Here is a 27236-nt window from a genome sequence, read left to right on the forward strand (position 1 = left end):
CCCTCAAGTACATTACCCTTGTATAGACCCTCCATATACTCCTTCCACCTTTCTGCTTTCCCTTTTTTGCATAGAACTGGTTTTTCATCTGATATCTTGATATTCATACAAGTGACTCTCTTTTCTCCAAAGGTCTCTTTTAATTTTCCTGTAGATAGTATGTGTCTTACCCCTAGTGACATATGCCTCTACATCCTTACGTTTGCCCTCTAGCCTTCCCTGCTTAGCCAATTTTCACTTCCTGTTGATCTCATTTTTGAGACATTTGTATTCCTTTCTGCCTGCTTCATTTACTGCTTTTTTATATTTTCTCATTTCATCAATTAAATTCAGTATCTCTTCTGTTATCCACTGATTTGTACTAGCCCTCATCATTTTACCTACTTGATCCTCTGCAGCCTTCACTATTTCATCTCTCAAAGCTATTCATTCTTCTTCTATTGTATTTCTTTCCACTTTTCTTGTCAATTGTTCCCTAATGCTCTTTCTGAAACTCTCTACAACCTCTGGTTCTTTCAGTTTATTCAGATCCTATCTCATTACATTCCCCCCTTTTTACAGTTTCTTCAGTGTTAATCTACAGTTCATAACCAAAAGATTGTGTTCAGAATCCACATCTGCCCTTGGAAATGTCTTACAATTTAAAACCTGGTTCCTAAATCTCTGGCTTACCATTATATAATCTATGTGAAATCTTCCAGTGTCTCCAGGCCTCTTCCACATATACAACCTTCTTTCATGATTCTTTAACCAACTCAAGTCATGGCCTGTGTAAAATTCTTCCACTCGGCTTCCTCATTCATTCCTTACCTCGATTCCATATTCACCTACTACTTTTCCTTCTCTCCATTTTCCTGCTGTCGAATTCCCGTCCTCTGTGACTATTAAGTTTTCGCCTCCTTTCACTACCTGAATAATTTCTTTTATCTCATCATACATTTCTTCAACCTCTTTGTCATTTGCGGGGCTAGTTGGCATATAAACTTGTACTGCTGTGGTAGGCGTGGGCTTTTGTGTCTATCTTGGCTATAATAATGCTTTCACTATGCTGTTCTTAGTAGCTTACCCACGCTCCTATTTTTCATTCATATTAAATCTACTACAGCATTACCTCTATTTGATTTTGTATTTATAGCCCTGTATGCACCTACCCTTGTTCCTCCTGCCACCGAACTTTACTAATTCCCACTATATCTAACTTTAACCTATCCATTTCCCTTTTTAAATTTTCTAACCTACCTTCCCGATTAAGGGACCTGACATTCCACCCTCCGATCCACAGAACGCCAGTTTTGTTTCTCTTGATGAAGATATCCTCCTGAGTAGGCCCCGCCCTGAAATCCGATTGGGGGACTATTTTACCTCCAGAATATTTTACCCAAGAGGGCATCATTGTCATTTAACCATACAGTAAAGCTGCATGTCCTTGGGAAAAATTACGGCTGTAGTTTCTCCTTGCTTTCAGCGGTTCGCAGTACCAGCACAGCAAGGCCATTTTGGTTGGTGTTAAAAGGCCAAATCAGTCAATCATCCAGACTGTTGCCCCTGCAACTACTGAAAAGGTTGCTGCCCCTCTTCAGGAACCTCACATTTGTGTGGCCTCTCAACAGATACCCCTCCATTGTGGTTACACCTATGGTATGGTTGTCTGTATCGCTGAGGCAAGCTAGCTTCCCCACCAACGGCAAGGTCCATGATTCATAGACCATATGCAAAGTACTTAATATACAAAGGTGAATCATGTGTAAACAGGAATTTTTGTTTTACGCACCTTTTTGTAAATTGAGAGTGTTGTGATCGATGCTCATTTTTGCTTTTGTTTCTGTTGATTGCTCTCCACAACTAGAATGTTTTTGTACTATTTCTTTAGTCAGACTCACAGTGCCAGCCCAAGAGGTGTGGTCATCTGTTATGCAATGCATCATAATCAAGTTTCTTGAAAATTTTGAAAAGGGTTTTTGCACAGTTTGGGGACAACACCATGAGAAAAACTCAAAGGTACGCGTGGCACAAACAATTTTTATGAGGACGAGAAACAGTTGAGAATGTAGCTAACTGACACTGCTTGAGGACCAGCTTGATTGAGGAGAATATTCATGTTGTTAGCCACCTTGTTGGAGACAATCGCTGAATAACAGCTCTGAAATTCATACTGAGGTTGGCGTAAGCTATGGTAGTGCTCAGACGATCATTATTGACAACCTGGGATTTCAGAAAGCATCCACAAAGTGGATGCCTCATCTTCTCATGACAGAGCACAAATTTCATTGTGTCGAGGTACGCAAATGTCTATTGTCACACTATCAAACAGCAGGGGAACATTTTTTTAACTGAATTGTGACCTGTGATGAAACATGGGTGCACTGCTACACCCCATAACCAGGTGGGGGATGCAGAACCAGCATGGAGTGGTGGAAAAAGGACAAACTAGTTCCTGTAAAAGGCAAAAACTGTCTCTCTGTGGACAAGGTTCTTACACCAGTCTTTTTTGGTTTTAAAGGAGCTCTTCTCATCGATTTTCTAAACAAAGGTACTGTGAACACTGCAGGCTGTTGCCAAGGTTTGGACCAAACAAAATATGCATATCATCTGAAAAGGTGCACATTTCCAATCCAGGATGTGATCGTGCTAGTCAGAGGACATAGACTTGACAGCAATGGCACACCTAAAATGTTCGTGTGCAACTGGCTGCTGTCACAGCCACTTGCATTTTATGAAAATGGGATCAAGAAAATGGCTGTCCAGTGGGAAAAATGTGTTTCCCATTCATAAATTTTTCTGAAGTCTAAATAAAATTTTAAAAATCTGATTTATATTTGATTCAATCTTATATTAAGATGTCAAAATATGTACTTTAATCAAAAGACCAAACCTTAAAAAAAGAGTGTGAGATGAGCTGTGTGCTTATATTAACAGGACATCTTACCTATCATGCTTTGGAGACTCATTTTATTTAGATGCATTGAGACTGACAAATATAAAAGGTTAAATACATTTCAGTGCTTACGTCGGTTTATTATTGCTTTTTAAAATTAATGAAATTTGGCAGCCACATTCTTGTTTGAGGATAAAGGGATGAAAGATCCTGTATCCAGAATAATAACAATTCTGCAGCTCTTGTAATTGAATAGTGTTTTGCCGTGATAAATATAAGATCCATGTTACTGGTTAAACAAAAGGTTTAAATAATAACTATATTTGCTTTGCTTCACGTATTTTCAAAGTATCCCCAGTAGCCCGCAATGAATGAATGGAATTAGACACAGTAAATGTCTAAATGTAACTTTGGAGCATTTTAGGTTACATTATATTTACCTCCTGTAGCTCTTGTTTCTCCTTTGTAAGAGAGAAACATACCTCACTAAGGTTTTTTTTATTAGATTAGATTTATAAATAGGATTCAGAGCTGTGTGTTGCATACCACTGAGGTGGTTTTGAAACATAATCAGGTGACACACCCCTTTTGTTCGTAGGTAAAGACATAAAAAATGTCACATTTGATTTTAGTGACTGATGAACTGATAATATAAATTTAAAATGGTGACACAAAACATTTTTGGTTTCTATAATTTGTATCAGTTTTCATCTTTTGCTGTAAATGTTGAACAGTGTGCCATAGTTCAAATTTAAGATTAAGGTATAATTACATGCACATCTTACCAATGGTATTTGTGACATTATTTGCAAATTTTATTATGTCCAAACTAGAGAAAAGAAACACTGTGTGAGAGCAAGTGTGGCTGCAAAGTGGAGCAAGTGCTTATTATCTGATTGTCGGTAATGAAGATCAGAGGGAGTCTCACAGTGGGGTCTGTTTGCTCCTGGATGATGAAAACAAGCAAACTGTGGAGTGGTTAAGACACTGATCTGGCATTTGGGAGGATGAGGTTCAGTTCCCGATTTTCCCTTCCAAATTTGGTTTCCATGGTTTCCCTAAATTGCATAAGGCAGGTGTCAGGATGCTTACTTTGAAATAGCAGATGACTGATCTTGTTCAATCTGTACTTATGCTCCTTTTGTCTAATGACGTAAAGTGATAGTGAAGCACCAGGAATCAAACAGAAACATAACCTAATCCTAATTATTTAATATGAGTGATCACTTTTTTCTTCCAAACTCATCCCTTCAACCGAAGCATAATTTCTACAGTAAAACCCCAACAGTAGTGCCTTTCAGAAAACTTGTAATATAATTTCTGCAACAGAAAACATGAAAACTTCATTGAACAATGCAAGGAGCAGAGCTCTGCCTGAGCATCAAAACTCAAACACGGCATGGAAAAAGATGTGGGCAGAATTTGTCAGGCTTCTACATTGTTACGGTCATTCTCTTTGCCTGATGCACAGTCTAAACTTTTTTTTTTTTTAACATGAAATATTGAATGTTGGGAAAATCACAAATGGAGAAGGTTTTCTTGGTATGGATCTACAAAATTATCGAATATACAAACTGCTACCCTGGATCTCCATACTAGAACTGACGTGTGCCAATACCGAACATGAACTGTCCATAGATTGCGCTTGTGGTCGGCAGCAAACATCAGAGCGCTGCCTGTGGCACCAGTCTGAAACTGTCTGAGTGCCAGCTCTGGTTGCATCCATTGGCAAGGATACAACACTCCTCACTGTCATCATGTAGTGTCAGTTGCTGCTACGAAGGTGAGGGAGAGGTGTGGAGGATGCAGCAAGTGATGAGGGAATGGGAGTTAAGTTTGTAGCTGGTGCTGAGCCCCCACTGGTGTGCCAGCATTTCCCTTGCGACCACCGTAGAACGGGAGCTGAGAAATGAGGCGGAAGGCACACTCGCCCATCCAACAATGGAGTGCAATCTTCATGGTGATGACCTGCAATGGTGCTGTGATTTGATACGGCGGCCTCTTGGTCGTTGCGTGGAGTGGACGATCCCTGAAAATATCTGTTGTCCACTCAGTGCTGGCTGAGGCATTGGGTCCTGGTTCATGGGTTCAGGGCCTGGTAGTGGCAATGCAGGACCCCAGGTAGTTGGATGAAGTGCAGCCTGCATCACCTGGGAAGGCAACAAATCTGTAAACAAAGACTTGGAGGCAGGATCACATAAAATACAAGGGCGAAGTTGATCCCAGTTCCACTGCTGCAAACCTCGTGAACCGTGTACAAGAAACATGGATCTACCTAATGATTTTACAACACTGCCATGCTCCCAGGTTTTCTGTCAGCTGTACAATCTGAACAAAATTTGTTGATTTGCTTTATACATTGCCTGAGTTGGCGGAGTAGGCACCGGCAACCGTGGTGGGTGCAGCAATTGAAACATTGTGTGGTGATGCAGCGTGTTTGCCTTTAAAGTAGGCTGCTTACATTGCCACTCAGTGTTATCCCTTTGGGCTATGGCACAAATGTTCCCTGCTTGAAAATTATCAACTGCATATGAATCTTGAAACTCAATGATCTGCAAAACTTGTTGCAGTGTGGAGTCAGGGTATTGTAACATTTGTTCACGGATGCTACCATCTGCCTTGTTTTGAGTAATAACATCATGAATCATCAAGCCACTACAGTATTTTACACATTAACACTTAAATTTGCACTGTCTTGTGAGTCCCTGCAAATTTGTCACACATTGCCTATTTGGCCTGGTTATTTCTTGAGCCTAAAGACTTTAGATCTGGCAGCTGCCACATTGATCTTATCGTCATAATATTTGTTCAGTGCTTGAATAAGCTCATCATAGCTAACTAGTTGTGGTCTTGTTGTAGGGAATAACTTCACACAAATGCAGTTAATGGAGATACCAACAATGGACAGAAAGAAAGAGCACTTCACAGTATATCGAATTTGGTGAGCAGCCAAGTGTGTTTCAAATTGTGGCAAATATTCTGACTAATCTTCCTTTTTTCTTCAAATTGTTGAAATGGAGGCAGCAATGAAGGTTGTGTTGCTTGTGGCAGTGCAGTGGGTAATGACGATCTGATTCCGTATCTTAGTTGCTGCCATCTGTGTTTGGATGAACCCCTTCATGAGTTCCGTAAACTGGCTCATTGACTGCATCTGTAACTGAAGATACTGGTTTAGACTGAGTAGTGGTGCCCCAGGCATTTACATTTGTCGTACTGCTAATTGTAAGGCAGGCAAATGAGAGATTTGGATTGGTGGGTTTGACAGAAAATTTCCACAAGCACCAAGGAATAGCAAAGTAACACAACATATGATGCAGCACAGTGAGTTCAGAATCCTCATCGCCAGATGATGTGTGCGGATATTCTGGGTAGAATGGGTCAAACAAGCATCCAAGGAATAGCAAAGTAACACAACATATGATGCAGCACAGTGAGTTCAGAATCCACGTCACCAGATGATGTGTGTATTCTGGGTAGAATGGGTCACACACATCGTATTAAGTTTATGTGCTTCAAGATATCTGGAGGAACTGTGACAGTGCAAACACATTAGTGACACACAAATGTACACTTTATTGTGCTGCGATACTTAAGTTGTACAGCAACTCATTGGATGTGTTTCCGGACAGATACAATTAGCAGAGGCCTGTTAAGGTGTGCAGCTTGGATACAGTGTCAACAAGACTGTTCCACCACATTATCAATCACTGTAGTAAACACTTGTCCCTAAGCAAAGGCTATAGGTGACTCCACTTGTAGACTAAGTCTCGCAGGCTGTTCTGCACTACAAGCTGTAGCTGCAAACTGCAACTCTGGAACTTCGTACTAGAACTGTCATATGCCAACGCCATGGGAACAGGGCGCCTGGTGGTGCCTCTCCTTGGCTTGTGTGTACTGCATTACTGGCTGTACACTGAGACCGCTTCTTGGGTTGTCCTCCATGTCAAACATGTTGCTGCCTGTGGCCACCTCTTATCACAATGTGGAAGTCCATCTCATTGATGGTGGTGTGGAGATTCCTGATTGGACTGTGCTTGTGGTTAGTGCCAAATTTCAAAGTGCCACCCACTTCACCAGTTGGGGAATGTCTGAGTGCCAGTGCCGATTGCATCCATTGGCAAGGACGCAACAGACTGTAAGCTGAACAACTTTGGAGCAGGGCACCTGGTGCCGCCTCTCCTTGGCTTGTGTGTACTGCGTTACTGGCTGTACACTGAGACCACTTCTTGGGTTGTCCTCCATGTCACTGTTGGGATTTCTGCCTGCTGACCATCACAACAACCATCATCAGGAGTATGCAGATTTCTGGCAGCAAGCCTAAGGGCAGCTGCTCTCAACGGAAGTGCTGAGGCTTCAGCGATCATCCATAGTCACACGAGGTTTTGGGAACATGCTACCTACTGCTCTGCCCTGCATGATACCGCAAAACTGACTGCAGGCAACTCCAGAGACTACAACCGCAGATTCTATGATGGGCACTGATGCACCATGCAATTTATTCCTGCAACATGGACACAGCAAGACTGCTACCAGGCCGCACTCAGGAGTGGACTGAATCACTAAAACTCTCAGCAATAAATGGATGTTAATTTAACGCTGTCTCATCACTGCCTCGGGTGTGGCACAGGTTCTCACCAACACCCCTCCGCTCGACCACTCTGAACCCTCATAGGTGGTCACATCCAGTGGTCCTCTATGATACTAAGAGTCTAACTCCACTTACAAGTCATGTACCACACTTTAATTGCAATATCTGTCTTTTTTTTTTTTAAGCTAGTGTAGACTGTCATGAATGCTGTATGGCAGTTTACTCAAACCATTCTGCTACTGAAGTTCATCTTCAGTTATAAACTGGTTTATGGTAGCAGTTTTCATGATACTGGAATGCTGTAGTGCAAAGGCTGCACTCGTACATGGGCCAGTGACTTGCTGAGTAAAGTGCAGTTACCCAGACTAAATCTCAGGGCACCATTCAGACCAAGAATACTAGATAAAATTGTATGTAGTATTTCCATTACCTCATTGGGAACAGTTATGTCAGGCAGACTGATTGACATCTTTTAAAAAGTAGCCTATGAATTAGAAGCATATATTTTTACAGATGTGAAGCTTTAATTCTGAGCACTTCTTTACCACATCTAAGAACTGAAATTTCTTAAGGAATCCATAGGAAATACTCCATACTTGAGCAGAAGGATGGGAAATTAGGATTGCATTGGTATATTGCCAACAACCAGCCTGAGAAACTGTAATCATTCAGAATGGTAATGGAAAATCTGTGGTGGAATGTAAATCATTTAGAGTAGAGTGATTATAGTTCCTCAGGCTGTTTGAGACACTGATTGTTGATAGGCGCATAAAAAACTGTGAACATTACTAGCTTTCAAACAAATTCTACCTCAAAGTTATAGAGTACACACACTCACACAAACATATACATTGCCGCTACATTATCCCTACTCTCTACACTGTGTTGGCACTGCGGCTTAACTGGTTGTGTCTGGTGGAGCGGGTGAGGGGGTAGAGAGGAAGGATGGCTGACAGCTGGAAGGGAGAGGCAACAGGACAGGAATGTGGGATCCTTGAGCTTGTTCTGGCCACAGACAGGAGGAGCTGTGTGTGGTGCACAGTGATGAGGAGGACTAGATTTGTGGGGTTGAGTAGAACAGAGGGGGAGGGTAGGAGGAGGAGGAAGAAGAAGAAGAAGAAGAAGAAGAAGAAGAAGACTGTAGCAAGAAGCGTGTGAGTGCAGGATGAATGAAGATAGGGCCCAGGAGAAGATGGGGATGAGTATGGGTCAGGGGTTTGCAGAGATCGAGGCCAAGAGAACTACGGGATCGAAGGGCATTTCCCATCTATGTAATTCATAGTAGATTATCCAGATAGCATGGGTTCTGAAGCAGCCATTGAGATTGACCATGTGCTCAGCAGCATGTTCTGACAGCAGATGGTCAACTCTGCTCTTGGCCTCTGTCTGGCAGTGGGCATTCATTCGGGTGGACAGCTGGTTGGTGGACATGCCATATAAAATCCTGCTTTTTCCTGGTCTTATTTCATTTCTTCTTAGGTTCAGCATGTTAATCTGGAATTGGCAATGTTAATGGTAAATGGCTGGCAGATGCCCTTCCAGTTGCCACCCTTCCCGTATCCCTCCTTCCCCCTGGGACAGAACTTCTGTACCCTATCTGTCTATGTATAGTGTTAACCTATGTGGAAGCATGAGAAAATTTCTGAAATGTTTGAGAATTGTGTAACTGAGATGGGATATGGGTACCAGCCTGGAAGTCACCTAGTCAGATGTGGTAACTCTCCTAAAATAACATCTGAGCTGATCGACACACCGTCCTTGTTCTATCCAGGGCCGCCATGCCTCCCCAAATCCTGAAGTAAAGTACTGCATATGTGGCTATAAGAGCAGGTCTTGTTTTGTTTATATGCCTGTTGGTAACTCAGCATCTCAACTGTTCTATGAGGTATTACCATTACTTCACATTATTTGTAATCATTAACTGCAGTTCGTAACCAAGTATTATAATATTTGAGTAAAATTTCTGTCATGCTCTTGTCGTTTAACAAAGTTGTCTTGTGATGTATTAATGAATGCAATGTTCATTGTCATTGATGTTCTACCCATCAGCCTTAAGACAGTTGAAACATATGGAATTTGTCAAAATGTTGTACAGTAGCAAAGCAGCTGCTGACAGGATACTTTATAATGCTTTGGGTCATACATCGTTAATCAAAATAGTGTGGTTGCATGTAGTTAGTGTTAAAGCCATTTTCAAATTTAAAAACCTGAGTTGTCATTTTATTGGAAATCGTTTAAAATTTATATCAACGAAAATATTAAATTTATCCTAGCACAGGATATTAACAAAATGTTAACTGTTTTACAGAAGTGAAATATTTTTGTACACAATAGGATTAATTTACAGTAAATATTTGATACGAGTTACAAGTTTTCACAATATTTATACATTAGCAACAGACCATTTATCTAATGAGAAAGAAGAAGAGTACCTGGAGTGGAACAGCAAAATAGTCAACACAAACTGAAAATTTATTCTGAATTACACTTCACCGTAAAGAGAAAGGGAAGACAGATCATAGCTAAAATGAACAATACGTAGAGATAGTGGCTCAAAATATGGAATTATCAAAAAGAGAATACATTACAATTCCTAATATAGTGTAGGAAAACTGCCGACATTCAAAACAGCTTCCAGTCATCTCAGAATGGATAAATACAGGTCCTGTATGATTTTCAAGGGAATCTTATACCATTCTTCTGTGAAGTAGTGGTAAGTTCAGGTAAACATATTGGAGGCCGATAGCAATCGTGCACCTTTCTCTGCAAAGTAGATCACAGTGGCTCGATAATATTTAGATCTGGTGACTGTGGTGGTCATGAGAGATGCGGCAATTCATCCTTGTGCTCAGAAAACCAGTTCTGGATGATGTAAGCTGTGTGAACAGGGGCCCTGTCATTTCAGAACACAGCGTCAATTGAGAGCTAACATTGTACCACGTGATAGACCTGATCAGCCAAAATGGTCACATAATCCTTGTAGAGTAACCATGGGGCTTGTGGAATACCGTGAAATGGCAGCCCAAATCATCATCAAACTCCCCAGTATGTACTCATGGGACATAAACTCAGCCAGAAATTGGAAACAGTGTGAATCAAGACTCATCTGACCAAATGACGTTCTTCCTTTGCTCTATAGTCCAGGTTTTATGGCTTCAGCACCCCATTTCCTGCTACGAGCATTTGAATACCTCATATGTGGTTTTGGAATTCCAGCTCACCCTGAGATTCACTCCTTATGAAGCTTCCTTCGTGTTGTTTTGATGCTGCCAGAGTTCACGAGTGCAACACTCAGTTCTCCTGCTGTAATCCTCTTATTTGTTGTCACAGTCCTTTTTAGTCATTGTCAACCATGATCACTCAGTATACACTTTCGTCGTGTTGTTACTTAGTGGATGATGATTTACTGCATTCCCTGTATCTCGTATAAATCTTTGATACAATGCCTCTTGAAACACCAAACACTTCATCTACCGTGGTTATGCAAGCAGGGTGCCATATGAGCACCAACAATTTTCCCATGTTCGAATTCACTTAACTCTAACATAATGCTCTGACAGCTACATGGAACACTGTTCTGAACATGACTGATATGTGCAGAATATCAAGGACATTGCACAGGTGGCATATGTGGTCAGATACAACAGTGCAACCTGCGGTCTTGGCTGGCATCTGTATTTATGTTCAAGCAAGCACTTGTCATGCTATAAATGCTGTCGTGCACAGTGCTATAAAGACAGACTATGTCCTTCATATACATGCATATGTTGATTACTAATATTAGTTTGGAGGAGTTTTGTACAACCCCTGTATCTGTTAATGGTACTTCGAATTTTTTTCCTTTGTATTGTGTTCAGAATGTGGAGTGATCCTCCCTCCACTTCCCCCAACAATCTCAATCCTTGCCCTTTCTGTCTTCTGTCTTTTCCTTTTTGATGCCCATATTCATCTTCCCTGTCCCTATAATTGCTAGCTTGGATATGTTTCTCTTCTGTTTTACATTAGTTTCAAACAATGGAAAATACAGGATGGAAAGCAACTATGGAAAGGATAGATTGTTCCTCACCACATAGATGATGAAGTTTTTGGAACATTGTCCATAGGAAAACAGTGATTGCTGAAATTATATTAAAATTATTTCAGTAAAACAGTCTAGATCACATGTAAGTTGTATATATTGTTGCGGCCACATGTAGTAAGCATTGCTTCACCCGGATATAAATAGTGGAGTGCAGGCAGCAACAGATAGAAGCCATTAGGAAGCAGTTTGGATCTGAGGACGGACGTGGTCTGTGTGCGAATGTTCAATCTTCGTAGGTGACGATTCCGGAAGTCTGTTCCAAATCGCAGGACTCATCCGTTCGCCGCTAGATGTCAACTTCAGCTCTGGAGGTCGGCCCGAGTTCGGTCGGCACCATGGCGGACTGACTACAGCGAGAACTTCCAGCAGGACAGGCCACAGTGCGGTTTTGGTCACAGGCGCCGCCGGGGACTGACGCCCGGACTTCACGGCAACCTGGCCCCATGGCGCATGGTCCGTCCATGACAGGACCTCGCGGACATTGCGACTGACGGCTTCCCAGCCGCCAGTGCAGCAGGCGTCGGCAGCTGACTTCACGGTGACGCGGCTCCGTGGGCGTGCCATACTGGGGCGACGAGCAGCAGCGAGTTCATCTCAACCACAGGGCATCCTGGCTTCAGCGGAGCACTGCTGGCCTGAGGCTCCCAAGTGCGATCAGCGGCGCACGTTGCGCGCATTGTTGGAGAGTCTACAGAGCAGCAGCCAGGCAGAGGGATCCGCAGGGCTGGGCAGTGACGATGGGGGAGAAATTGTAAAGAAAGTTCAATAAATAATTGTAAAACTCCACACCGTCTCAGTCTTTGGCGCAGCCACTGTGTCTGCTGCTAACAAGCGGTGCAGAAGTTATAACAAGTGGTGTCAGGCGCACCCACGCCATGACTTTGACGAGCACTGTGCGGAGCAACTGAGAAACACCGAATAGGGTGAGTCCAGAAACTGCCTTCTCTCTATGTATTCTGTGTAGCTAGACATGTCGAGGGTAACGTTAAGGGATGTGAGAGTGTCATTTGAAAGGCCTAGCAGCCCTGTAGACTTATCACAGGTTTGTGGGAATGATAGTCACATTAACTTAGTGCCATCTAAATGTGTAGTGTGTGGATTAACAGATCAATTTGCTCCTTGCGATAAGTTTGTTCCAAGCACTTGTGATGTGTGTGGCTTCTATGGTCATGTAACGGGGCAGTGTGGTAAGTCTAGATGGCTTGCCATTAGACATGCTAGGAATTAACTTGCTTCTGGGTAATACAATTTTATTTTTGTGAGGTGAGGTATACCACATGGAAAATGCCAGAGACACGTGCAACCAGGACAAGTGACGCCGTAGTCGCATTGACAGAGCAAGTTAAGAAACTGATTGAAGAAAATAAGTTGCAAAAGCAGCACATGCAGAGGATGGAGCAACAGTTGTTGCAAAATACTCAATCAGGCTCGGGAAGCGATATTGTAGAATGCAAGGGTAGTGTCTTTTCCGGTGTGGCAGATTGTTCAGCGGCTAATTTGATACCTTCCTTCTCGGGTAAAACATCAGAGGATGTGAATGTTTTCATTGGTTACGTACGTAGTACGACTAGACTGTGTGGCTGGTCAGATGAAATGTGTTTGCAAATGGCGATGTTACGGTTTGTAGGTGACGCAAAGACTTATGTGGCATAGCACGAAGGGTTAAAGGATACTACTACGTTCACAGAGTTGGCTGAGGGATTATTGCAAAGGTTTAGGAAACAAAACAGTGCCAGATTTTTTAGAGAAAAATTGGGGAGGATGATGCAAAAAATGGGTGAAACGGTAGAAGAATTTTCAGACAGAATTAGGAGAAAGAATGCGCACATGTATGAGTTAACGCAAGATGCGAGTGCAAATGAAGTTCTATTGAAATAAGCAGAGAATAGAGCTTTAGACGCATTTTTGCCAGGAGTCTCCCCAGATTTTTCACGCCGGATACGGATGGAAAGTCCAAGTGACTTAGTAGCAGCATTGCGCGTAGTTATACATTTGGAGGAAGTGGATAGCACCACTAGAAGTCACAATGACAAGAAAATTTTTTGTCTTCCAAAGAGTGTTACCGTTGTGGGAAGCAAGGTCATTTTAAGGGACAATGTCGGGAACCACAGTGTTTCAGTTGTCAGAAAATAGGGCATAAGGCACGGCAGTGTAAAGCCAAGAAACGGGTTAATGATACAGCAGGTAAAAAACTGTTAAACGAAAAAGGGAATGTTCCTGCCGTCGGGAAGCATTCCCAGTAAAAAGAGGTACTCAGAGAGTGCACGAAGAGGCGGATTGTAGTTTGATGGTTTGGATAAAAGATAAGTGTCTAAGAGTTTTTGTGGGCACTGGAGCGCATGTATCAGTTGTCAGTGTGGACCTCGTGGGCAGGAAAAGATTGGAAGTTCCGAGATACAGATTGCGCACAGTAGGTGATAAAAAATTAGATGCACTAGGGACAGCACAGCTCAAGTTTAAGATAGGGAAGGTGTGGTTCCGGGAGCAAATGGAGGTGTTGTCAACTGTGGGACAGGGATTTTCAGCGATACTTGGGTTGGACTTTCTGATTAAACATCACATCAAAATTGACCTTTCACAACATACGCTGGAACTCGATCGGAACTTGTTCTCAATGGGTACAGCCGTTGCAAATGTTTCAGAGTTCAAGGTGCGCCGATAGCTAAGGTGATACCAACTAAACTGTGTACAAGTGCGTTAAAGGTGATTTCGTGTGACAAAATACAAACAGGTACACGGAAGTTGATCTGGGTATCAGTGGATGTCGATGTGCCACAGCAGGGGTTATTTGTGGGAGAGCCACTACCGAGTCATGAGGTTTTCGACGAAAAGCATTGCTTTATTCGTAGTAGTGTATCATGGGTAACAGACATAAATGGGCAGTTTATGGTTCCGGTGAGTTTAGATAACTTCGGGCAGGATGACGTTGATCTGCCGAAGGGATTAGTAATAGCCACAGTAGAGTTAATGGATGAAGAGGACATCGAAAGTTCGAGGCTAGACTATGATGTAAAGCAAACCTTCAGCACGTCTGCACTTCGTGACAAGTTAAATCATTTGAGAGGAAATGATCGTTCAGGTATGGAAGCATTATTACAAAAGTATAAAGCATTGTCTGAAGCACAGGGTACGTTACGTGCTACACCGATAACACAGCATTGTATTCCGACAGGGAATCACACTCCGGTGTATTGTAAGCCATACAGACTACCAAAACAATTACAACCAGTAGTAGAGCAACTAATAGAGCAACAACTGGAAGATGGGATAATCCAGCACAGTAATAGTCCTTGGTCTAGTAGTGTGGTCCTAGTTCCGAAGAAGACACTGGACGGGTCGAAAAAAGTTTGCTTTTCTTGCGATTACAGACATTTGAATGAACGCACAGTGGCGGACATATATCCGATTCCGAATATCACAGAAACGTTAGACAACCTAGGGCAGTGTAAATTTTTCTCCACTATGGATCTGCGAAGCGGTTATCACCAGATTGAAGTATGTCCGGAGGACAGGCCAAAAACAGCATTTATGACGCATTGTGGTCACTTCGAGTATAAAAGAATGCCGTTTGGACTAAAATCCACTCCAGCAACATTTCAGAGGTTGTTGGATGGAGTCCTTCATGGGTTGAAACCGAAAAAATGCATGGTGTATCTGGATGACATTATAGTTTTTTCAAGAGATATAGAGCAGCATGTGGAACGGTTAGAGGTGGTGTTTAAAAGATTAGAGGCAGCACGGCTAACATTAACTTTGGACAAATGCCATTTTGCACAAGCGCAAGTAAATTATCCCGGGGAATGTTATCAGTCAGGATGGGGTACGAACAGACCCTCATCTCACTTCTGCAGTACGAGATTTTCCGGTTCCGCAAATGGTTAAAAAACTGCAATCGTATATTGGTCTTGTGAGCTATTATCGAAAATTCGTACAGGGGTTCGCAGAAATAGCGAGGCCACTTACTAAGTTGCTAAGAAAAGGTGTTGGACGTCAGAGTGCGAGAAAGCATTTAAAGAGTTTAAACGGATAGTGACATCAGATCCAGTATTGAAGTTTCCAGACAGAAGGAGTTTATACTACAATGTGACGCATCTAATCACACTCATGGGGTTGTACTTGGGCAGGAAATTGATGGCAAAGAACATCCGATTGCGTTCGTGTCTCGTCAACTTAACAAGGCGGAACAAAATTACTCCATGACGGAGAAGGAATTGTTAGCGGTAATATACGGGATTTCGTACTTTCAATGTTATCTGTACGGTAGAAGTTTTGAGGTTGCGATGGTCCATTCAGCGCTGAAATGGTTATTAGGTCTGAAAGACCCAGTGAGTAGGCTAGTGAGATGGGCGCTGAAACTCAGTGAGTTCGATTATGAGGTAATACACAAGCCAGGTGTGAAACATGCCAATGCTGACACATTGAGCAGGAAAGTGGCAGTATTACAAGTAACAGGGGTGATGGAAGAGGAGTGGAAAAGGGCACAAGCCGTGGATAGTGATTGCCAATTGTTCAGAAAGCAACCACAGTTCTTAGTACAGGACGGATTACTTTGCAGGTCGACGAAATTCGGCCCGCGCGTCGTCGTACCAGCAGCATTAAGATTTGAAGTTTTTCAACAGGCGCATGACCATTTTCTTTCAGGACATGGTGGGAGAAGAGCTACGGATAGGCGGATAGCGGAGAAGTTTTGGTGGAGAACACGACGTCAAGACGTGGACGAGTATGTCAGGAATTGTGTGCCATGCGCACGGCGTGTGGACTTGCGCCATCAAAAGATTCAGCTTCAAAGATTACCAGAGGCAGACAGACATTTCCAACAAATCTGAATTGATGTATTAGGCCCATTTAATAGGAGTGCAGCAGGGAATAAGTGTGTGTTAACAGTGATTGACCACTTTTGTAGGTAATTAGACATGGTCGCATTACCACATCAGAAAGCAAGTACGGTGGCACAAGCTTTAGTTAATAATTGGTTACTCAGATGTGGGATACCTCAGTCCTTAATCTCGGATCAAGGTACTAATTTCACGTCTGATCTAATGAAGCAACTGTGTAAGTCACTGAAGGTAAAGAAACTACAGACTAGTCCATTCCATCCGCAAGCAAATGGACGAACGGAGAGAGTGCATCGCACGATCGCTAAGATGTTGAGTCAGTACGTAAATAGTCAACACACTGACTGGGATGTCTACTTGTAATTTGTAACCAGTGCATATGATAGTAAGGTACATAGGTAGACAGGATTGTCGCCGTACGAAGTGGTGTATGGGCGGAAGATGCCATCACCTTTTGACATGCTTTGTCCAAGGCTGGGAGCGGAGGGCGAGCATGTAAGGCAATTTGCGAAAACCATTATGGAACTATGGCAGAGAGTTGTACGAGCTAACACGAAAGCATTGGAACAACAAGAACGGATGGGAGGTACAACGAGGAAGTTGCCAGAATACAGAGTAGGCCAATGGGTGCTACTAGCTAATCCGTACATCCAAAAGGGAGAACCAAGAAGTTCACAAACAAGTTCCAGGGACTGTACCAGGTAGTGGAAATGACATCACCTGTCAATGTAAAATTACAATTGCCTACCAAGATAACGGTGGTTCACGTTAGTAGAGTTAAGCCGTTCCAGGGGTTAGTAGATTCGTGTATATGTACTACTACTTCTGGCAGAAAGTGAAAAGAAGCGCCAGAAGCAGACAGTAAAATGGGTATTAAGTATAAGTTGCGTTCGAGGGATGTGTAGTTATCAGTAATTATCACGTGTGTATTATTTTTGTGCATGGACTAGGGTTATTTTATTGGTATTAAGGGGTAGTGATGGGAGTTTTTTCCTTCTCTCTCCATTCTGTAGGTGACGCAGGATGGGGTACAAGTGGACAGTATGGGGCGTAGTCCTCAGGCAGCTGACACAAGCTGGCCAGGTACAGGATATGCCGTTGCAAAGTGGGGTGTTGTTCAGGAAACAAACGGATGTGGTCCTCACAAGTCATGAATGGACGCTTCGGTTGGCACTCAGCATCCTGCAGGCAAGGAACGAGATGCAGCAGCTACAGGAGGTGGTATCGAGTGTGGAAACGCTTGCATCTAAGAACGGAATATTACGGGACATGCAAGAAGAGTACGAGGCTTTGGATAGGTCATGTAAGGAAATAAGGGAACAACTGTGCCAAGTCGTAAGCATGATTCCAGGGAGGAGAAATAGAGTAAAGAGGGGGTTGGTTGAATGCAGGTGGGAAGTTACTGAAAACAATTTTTGGAACAGCAGATAGAGACGATATTGAAGGTTTGAACAATTCTTTAACAGTTATTCACGAAAGGGAGGAAAGCATAGGGAAGTTAGTGGATATACCACAACAGAGATACGGGGATTAGGTACAGAGTTGTTGAATGTGACACGCGTGGTGCGTGGGATGGCTACAGGGTTATGAGCATATATAGAAAAAACACAGAAATGATTGAATACGGATCTGGAACAGGTACAAGCGCGATTGGATATAGTGGAAAGGAAGCTGGAAATGGCTAAATTGCTGCGGGAACTGGTTAACAGCATTGGTGATGCATGAGTGAGGATGGATGAATTGCAAGAGGCCAGTACATCACGCATTGCACGGGCTGGTGAGTGTGACGTTGATGTCACCAGAAAAATTCAGACGAAGTCTGAAGCAGGCAGAGGGAGAGTTTCCGGAAGGGGTAGAGCACGTAGTGCCGATAATTGAAGCGAGTTTGTCACTTTTTTATCATATGTCTAGGATTAAGGTAGCAACGGATCTAGTTAAGATGTATATAGAGATTAGATTTCCAGTAACTAGTGTGGGGAGACAGTATCACTGTTATACAGTGCATCCTTATCTGATCAGATGGGAGCGCATGGGGAAGGGCGTACAGTTCAGGACACAGGAGGTTTTATTAATTTCTAAGCAGGGGGATACTCATGCTACTATGTCATGTTTAGAGTTGAGCAGATGTCTAACGGAGTCAGTTTCCATTTGTCCATCACGGGTTGTTTTCACGGGCAAGAGGTCGTGTCAGATCCAGTTATTTAGGGCAGAAGCAGAAGCTTCGGAGTGTTGGAGAATAATAGTGAAGCCTACGCCACATTTTCAGCAGATTGGGAGGCATTGGTTGTATTCAGTATTCGCTACAGAGGATATCAGCCAAGTATTATGACAATGGGAATTGGACAGCAACCATGGAGATGGAATTACGGGACAGTGGTTTGCTAATCAACAGGACAAATTGTGAAATAGTAGGGGATCGTTTCAGCTTATCAGCGACAGTCACGGGAGTCACCAAGGTTACAGATACTCATCTGATGTTGTACTGGCCAGATGCGTCATTCAGCATCACTCCAGGAGAAAATTTGACGTATATTAACAACACCTTGGATGCTACACTATTGCAAATGATAGATAAACTAGTAGATTCGGAGAAAGGTCAAATTTCAATGCAGCAATTATTAAGGCATGTGGAAGAGTACGGTACCAGGCGGAATCGTAGAATAGTGACCATTGGTATTTCAACCAGTTCTATTACCGTGTTTATTGTATTTATTGGTGTGGTGTATGTCTTATTAAAATGGAGGATTCAGCGTGTTAATCCAAGACCGCTCCATGAGATTCCTGTAGAATGGATTACCAGTAGGGCATGAGTCAGGACAACCTGAATGTGTATAGAGAAGAAGTAGAATATAGGATAGAACTAGAGTTAACATATTGGGTAAATTTGGGGACGAATTTAATTTTTAGGAGGAGGCAGTGCTGCGGCCACATGTAGTAAGCATTGCTTCACGGAGTGGAGAATGGCAAAACAGAGGCACGCCAGCGACTGAGGCGTTGCAAAGTAGGCAGGCACAGATAGCCTTGCTGACAGCAGCAGTCTAACCAACAGACTGATACAAGGACGCACACAGACCGAGCCCTGAGCAACGCCTGGAGAGTGCTGAGTAAGGGGAAGTGAGGCCAGCGCGCTAAGTTACGCTGCAATATACTGTGGGAGTAATAACAAAAAGCTACCACCGAGGGTAAAAAATGTCCTCCTGCCGGATATAAATAGTGGAGCGCAGGTAGCAACAGACAGAAGCCATTAGGAAGCAGTTCGGATCTGAGGCCAGATGTGGTCCGTGTCCGAATTTTCAATCTTCGTAGGTGATGATTCCGGAAGTCTGTTCCAGCTCACAGGAGTCATCTGTTCACTGCCAGATGTCAACTTCAGCTCTGGAGTTCGGCCCGAGTTCGGTCGGCACCATGGCTGACTAACTACAGCGAGAACTTCCAGCAGGACCAGCCGCAGCGCGGTCTTGGTTACAGGCACCGCCGGGGACTGACACCCGGACTTCACGGCAACCTGACCCCACCGTGCGTGGTCCGTCCATGACGGGACCTTGCGGACATCGCGACTGACGGCTTCCCAGTCGCCGGTGCAGCGGGCATCAGCAACTGACCTCACAGCGACACGGTTCTGTGGGCATGCCGTTCTGGGGCGCCGAGTGACGACGAGTTCATCTCAACCACAGGGTATCCTGGCTTCAGCAGAGCACTGCTGGCCTGAGGCTCCCGAGTGCGATCAGCGGCGCGTGTTGCGCTCATTGTCGGAGAGTCTACACAGCAGCAGCCAGGCGGAGGGATCCGCAGGTCTGGGCAGCGACAACGGGGGAGAAATTGTAAAGAAAGTTCAATAAATAATTGTAAAACTCCATGCCGTCTCAGTCTTTGGTGCAGCCATTGTGTCTGCTGCTAACAAGTGGTGCAGAAGTTGTAAGAATATTTTGTTTCATGACTTGTTTCGGTCTTTTATCAAACTGTCATCAGACGATTTTTTACTCTGTACACAAGATTATTACATATTGGAAGTGGTTGAGGAATGAATAATGACTCTGTAAACAAGAGTATTACATATTGTAAGTGGTTGAGGAGTGAATACAATCTTAGAACTAAAATAACATAAAATAAATTGATGGTATTCCTTTCGTCACAGTAGGGGCTGTTGGCATGGAGCAGGCGGTTCTGGGGGCGTGTGGAACACTGCTGGCAATGAGTAGTGCTCAGTTACATCTACATCTACATCCATACTCCACAAGCCACCTGACTGTGTGTGGCGGAGGGTACCTTGAGTACCTCTATCGGTTCTCCCTGCTATTCCAGTCTCGTATTGTTCGTGGAAAGAAGGATTGTCGGTATGCCTCTGTGTGGGCTCTAATCTCTCTGATTTTATCCTCATGGTCTCTTTGCGAGATATACGTAGGAGGGAGCAATATACTGCTTGACTCCTCAGTGAAGATGTGTTCTCGAAACTTCAACAAAAGCCCGTACCGAGCTACTGAGCATCTCTCCTGCAGAGTCTTCCACTGGAGTTTATCTATCATCTCCATAACGCTTTTGCGATTACTAAATGATACTGTAACAAAGCGCGCTGCTCTCCGTTGGATCTTCCCTACCTCTTCTATCTACCCTATCTGGTACGGATCCCACACTGCTGAGCAGTATTCAAGCAGTGGGCGAACCAGCGTACTGTAACCTACTTCCTTTGTTTTCGGATTGCATTTCCTTAGGATTCTTCCAATGAATCTCAGTCTGGCATCTGCCTTACCGTCGATCAACTTTATATGATCATTCCATTTTAAATCACTCCTAATGCCTACTCCCAGATAATTTATGGAATTAACTGCTTCCAGTTGCTGACCTGCTATATTGTAGCTAAATGATAAGGATTCTTTCTTTTTATGTATTTGCAGCACATTACACTTGTCTACATTGAGATTCAATTGCCATTCCCTGCACCATGCGTCAATTTGCTGCAGATCCTCCTGCATTTCAGTACAATTTTCCATTGTTACAATCCGCAAAAAGCCTCGGTGAACTTCCGATGTCATCCACGAGGTTATTTATGTACAGGGTGTTTCAAAAATGATCGGTATATTTGAAACGGCAATAAAAACTAAACGAGCAGCGATAGAAATACACCGTTTGTTGCAATATGCTTGGGACAACAGTACATTTTCAGGCGGACAAACTTTCGAAATTACAGTAGTTACAATTTTCAACAACAGATGGCGCTGCAAGTGATGTGAACGATATAGAAGACAACGCAGTCTGTGGGTGCGCCATTCTGTACGTCGTCTTTCTGCTGTAAGCGTGTGCTGTTCACAACGTGCAAGTGTGCTGTAGACAACATGGTTTATTCCTTAGAACAGAGGATTTTTCTGGTGTTGGAATTCCACCGCCTAGAACACAGTGTTGTTGCAACAAGACGAAGTTTTCAACGGAGGTTTAATGTAACCAAAGGACCGAAAGGCGATACAATATAGGATCTGTTTGAAAAATTTCAACGGACTGGGAACGTGACGGATGAACGTGCTGGAAAGGTAGGGCGACCGCGTACGGCAACCACAGAGGGCAACGCGCAGCTAGTGCAGCAGTTGATCCAACAGCGGCCTCGGGTTTCCGTTCACCGTGTTGCAGCTGCGGTCCAAATGACGCCAACGTCCACGTATTGCCTCATGCGCCAGAGTTTACACCTCTATCCATACAAAATTCAAACTCGGCAACCCCTCAGCGCCGCTACCATTGCTGCACGAGAGACATTCGCTAACGATATAGTGCACAGGATTGATGACGGCGATATGCATGTGGGCAGCATTTGGTTTACTGATGAAGCTTATTTTTACCTGGACGGCTTCGTCAATAAACAGAACTGGCACATATGGGGAACCGAAAAGCCCCATGTTGCAGTCCCATCGTCCCTGCATCCTCAAAAAGTACTGGTCTGGGCCGCCATTTCTTCCAAAGGAATCATTGGCCCATTTTTCAGATCTGAAACGATTACTGCATCACGCTATCTGGACATTCTTCGTGAATTTGTGGCGGTACAAACTGCCTTAGACGACACTGCGAACACCTCGTGGTTTATGCAAGATGGTGCCCGGCCACATCGCACGGCCGACGTCTTTAATTTCCTGAATGAATATTTCGATGATCGTGTGATTGCTTTGGGCTATCCGAAACATACAGGAGGCGGCGTGGATTGGCCTCCCTATTCGCCAGACATGAACCCCTGTGACTTCTTTCTGTGGGGACACTTGAAAGACCAGGTGTACCGCCAGAATCCAGAAACAATTGAACAGCTGAAGCAGTACATCTCATCTGCATGTGAAGCCATTCCGCCAGACACGTTGTCAAAGGTTTCGGGTAATTTCATTCAGAGACTACGCCATATTATTGCTACGCATGGTGGATATGTGGAAAATATCGTACTATAGAGTTTCCCAGACCGCAGCACCATCTGTTGTTGAAAATTGTAACTACTGTAATTTCGAAAGTTTGTCTGCCTGAAAATGTACTGTTGTCCCAAGCATATTGCAACAAACGGTGTATTTCTATCGCTGCTCGTTTAGTTTTTATTGCCATTTCAAATATACCGGTCATTTTTGAAACACCCTGTATATTGTGAATAGCAACGGTCCTACGACACTCCCCTGCGGCCATTGGCCACTGCACTGTGGGTCAACTTAGTTTTCGCTTACAATACAGGTGTTTGGATCTATAATATGTGAATGAGGTTCAGGTATGCCAATCAAGGAAAAATAACTCTTTGTATTGTACGAAGAATGATGATGAACATATCACGAACTTCAGTTACTCGTGATTTTATAGCGAAAGCTCTGCTCGTCGCCTCCTGCATAACGTCATCAATTGCCAGTCATATAGCTCCGTGACTGTAATCTGCAAGAGATATTTCTAAATTTATATTATTAAAAGTTGAGTTCATAGAAAAACATACAGGGATATTATGAACATACATAAAAGGCATGCACTATAAACTATTCTTAAAAGGAGTAGAACATCTCACCCAATAACATAGAGGAGGCATTGAGTTGCAGAATGGTACAATGACAAAGAAAGCTATAAATATTTGGCTTTCAGACTAAGTCTTTCATCAGATGTAAAAAATTTACACACATTCAAAAATGCCCAACTCCCCCACACATGTGCACAGTCCTTTACAGGCACTAAGGCCCAACCAGGTCAGTGATGAACGCTTCACAGGAGGTAATAATGTACAAATACATGCATATGTTAAGTTGATTATTAATATTAGTGTGGAGGAGTTTAGACAGAAACTTGTACTATACACACAAACACAGTTGACACTCGGCATGGTGGTTGGTGGGTGTGACTGTGGAGGCATTTCCCATGTACAGTCATTCCCATTGGCCACTGCGCTGTGGATCAACTTAGTTTTCGCTTACAATACAGATGTTTGGATCTTTAATACGTGAATGAGGTTCAGGTATGCCAATCAAGGAAAAATAACTCTTTGTATTGTACGAAGAATGATGATGAACGTATCACGAACTGCAATGAAAGTAATTTACGTTTATTGTTATGTTATGTACGTGGGTAAAGTGTACTATGAAGGTGGCTTACACTGATCTCTTCCTCATTAACAATTGTAACTGTCTACGTTTCACCGAGAAATGTGTATGATCCTATCAACAACACATGAGGAAGGTTACACCCCTAAGTAGATGTGATTTATTGTATTCTGGTTGGGGGAAGGTGGTGATAGACTAATATAATGTAAACTTTCATTCATGCGAGGTTTGTAAGCCTCAACTGTATTTATTTGGTGATATGAACGTAGGCAAGTCCATGTTAATTGAGAAACTTACTTTGCGGTAACAGTTTGCATATAATCTCTCAGGTTTTCTCAGCACAGTTGATAAATTGTGTGCATCTAGGTGCTCTGCTGAGTTGTTACTTCCATCTGTGCCCAATATTTTGATGACCGACCGGCTTTCTTCAGGTGCTACGAGTTTAGTGATTTTTTTTTTGCATGTCATCCTCGGTCTCAATCTTAACCTCTTGACTGCGTCACCCATTCAGTTTCATGATCTTGAATACTCACTCCTTTGGAACACTGTTGGTAGCTGCTGTAATTCTTTGGCAATGCTCACCTTGTCTGAAAGTTGTCAAGCTCTGTGGATCAGAGTCTTTAGCACTGAATTTCTTTGTGGTTAATGGTACGTGGCATGTCTTACATGGAGCAGTCTATCAGGTCAGTTGAGGAGAGATGCAAGAGCATCAGTGACATGTTTGACTAAAACAATCAAGCAACTCCACTGTTGCTAAGCAATGCCTTGAATGCAATCATGAAATAATGATGTCAGAAAACATAATGAACTGGGACGGCAGTTTCTATTTAAATAACTCTTGGTGCGGCACTCATTTTATTAAAGTATCGCTGGCCACCACATCCACCAGAAGTGAAAAACGCTGAGAGAATTTGTGTTTCATGGAATATGAGTGGGTGTGAGCTCTGAAAAACGAAAGGGCATCAAATGGCATAGTGGGTGTCAGCAGTCTTAACTATAAATAGCAGCACGAGACCAACCATAGTTCATACCCTGATTGGAGTCCAGGCAATGAACACACACAACAGCAAAACTTGCAGCACCTGAAGAAGATGAGTGTGGGTGAGTCGTCAAAATAATGTACGTTGGAAACAACATTTCAGCAGACTACTTGGAAGAGTCACATTAATTTATATGTATGCCATATTGTAGTGAATTTAGTTTTGGAGGTCATGTTAGTCAGATATGCAAGGTTATCTTGTTTGATGAGTTGACCAGAACAAATGGAGACAGAATTCGTAATCACTGAAATGTAGTTAGGGCCATTACCATGAATCTAAAGAGCAAACCCAGTTGAAATATGTACATTGTGGGCTTGTCACACAAGATATATACAGACAATGAAGGCGTAGCCCATGGAGATGACAGTGGCCATGCGTGTACGAGTTGTGGTTGTGTGCAAGCTGCCTACTTCTGATGAAGGACTTCTCCAAAAGCTGAATATTTTTAGCATTCTTTTTTGCTGTGGTTGTCTTATTCAAAGCCCCCTTTATCCTTTCCATATTGTTGTCTTAGTTTCAGACATTCATAACTTTTTTTAATGCTCTTTTCTTCTTTTAAAAGCTACAAGGCTCTACAAGACCAAGAAAAGCAACGCATTGTGCCAAAGGCTGAAGAAAAAGGCTCATCAGATGAATTACAAAAGGAAGTTCCAAAAATTAATGAGCCTAAAAAGAAGGAAGAACCATTTTATAATGGCTTACCAGGTGCCGTATGTTTTTCTGTCCATCCATCCCTTACCTTTCATGACCTTGAAAATGTTTTATTTATACTATATTTACATTTAATTATTAACAGTAAAACTGGTTGTAAATTCCTTCTTGGAATATATATAATTTAAGGAGTAAAGGGAATAACTTACTGAAGAGCTCATAAGCACATAAACAGGACTAAGAATGTTTCTAGTGCCTGAACATGTCTTTCGAAGCTATAGAGTGCATGTGCACGCGCTCTCACTCGCGTGCGCGCCTGCGCACACACACACACACACACACACACACACACACACACACAACCTGTATAACTATATTGTCACAGCTGACTACATTGTGCTTGATTTCAGTGCAAGAAACAATGTATTCACATGGTACAGTGTGTAGCCATGATGGTGTATGTGAACTACGAGGGTTGACTGAAAAGTAATGCTTCCACCTTCGTAACTCTTCAACAGTTGGCAGCATTGGTATGCGGCTGGTACTGGCTTGTTCCGTAGCCTCTTCTCTACAGCTCCAGTTGGCGAGAGGCCTTAGCACTGAATGGCTGCGTTGTTACAGAGTAAAGTATGGAAACCTGTGCAGATGGTCAATCAGTACGATTTAAGCAACGAGCAGTCATTGAATTCTTGACATCAGAAGGTGTCACCCCAAAGGAGATTCATCAGAGAATGAAAGCAGTTTATGGTGATTGTGTTGATGTGAGTAGTACTGTGCATCGTAGGGCGAGTAAGTCTAAAGATGTGGGGGGGGGGGGGGGGACATCTGACCTGCATGACAAACAAAGAGATAGACGTCCTGTGACAGCAACCACAGTGTTTCACAAGCAAAATGTTGACAGATTGATTCAGGATGATCGTCATATCACTCAGAGAGAAATTGAAAGCACAATCGGCATTTCACAAGAACATGTGGATCACATTATTGCTTTGCTTGGCTATCGGAAGATCCGTGCACGATGGGTACACCGGATGCTGACTCCTGAAGTGCAATTGCACAGGCTTGAAATTTGCCAGGAACTCCTCTCGTGTTACGAGAATGAAGATGCCCAGTACTCACATCAACAAAATCACCATAAACTGATTTCATTCTCTGATGAATCTCCTTTGGGGTGACACCTTCTGCTGTCAAGAATTCAATGACTGCACGTTGCTTAAATCACACTGACCGACCGTACGCGCAGGGTTCCATACATTACACTGTAATAACACAACCGTTCAATGCCAAGGCTTCCCACACAACTGGAGCTGTAGAGAAAAGGCTATGGAACAAGCCAGTACCTGCCACATACCAATGCTGCCAAATGTTGAAGAGGTACGAAGGTGGAGGCGTTACTTTTCAGTCAGCCCTCGTATATATCACTGAGGCTGAAAACATTCTCAGTTTTGTTTACATTCCTGTTGGTGCCTCAGCTCTCTAGTGAGTTGTTACATATACTCCTTAAATTTATATGAACTGTTATGCTGTCATCTTTAACTTGTCTCTGACCAAGTGTGTCCTTAGTCAAAACAGAATTATTTTGTTATCTCTCATTGTGATTGTCTTACACTCAAATGTTACCCAAAGCCCGTAGT

The 27236-nt window shown here is 43.0% G+C and overlaps 1 protein-coding gene across 3 annotated transcripts in view; it reads left to right on the plus strand.

Moving 5' to 3' along the window:
* LOC126252129 (ubiquitin carboxyl-terminal hydrolase 8-like) overlaps nucleotides 1-27236 on the plus strand; it is a 247740-nt gene that overhangs the window by 33807 nt on the left and 186697 nt on the right. For 2 of the 3 annotated variants that reach the window (XM_049952998.1, XM_049953005.1), the window contains exon 3: nucleotides 25514-25656. The exons of the other annotated variant lie outside the window; for it this stretch is intronic. In XM_049952998.1, coding sequence (XP_049808955.1) covers nucleotides 25514-25656 — 143 coding nt within the window. The remainder of the gene's footprint in view (nucleotides 1-25513; nucleotides 25657-27236) is intronic. 3 annotated transcript variants of the gene reach the window in all.

Source organism: Schistocerca nitens, chromosome 1 (assembly GCF_023898315.1).
Source record: "Schistocerca nitens isolate TAMUIC-IGC-003100 chromosome 1, iqSchNite1.1, whole genome shotgun sequence".
NCBI classification, from domain to species: Eukaryota; Metazoa; Arthropoda; class Insecta; order Orthoptera; family Acrididae; genus Schistocerca; species Schistocerca nitens.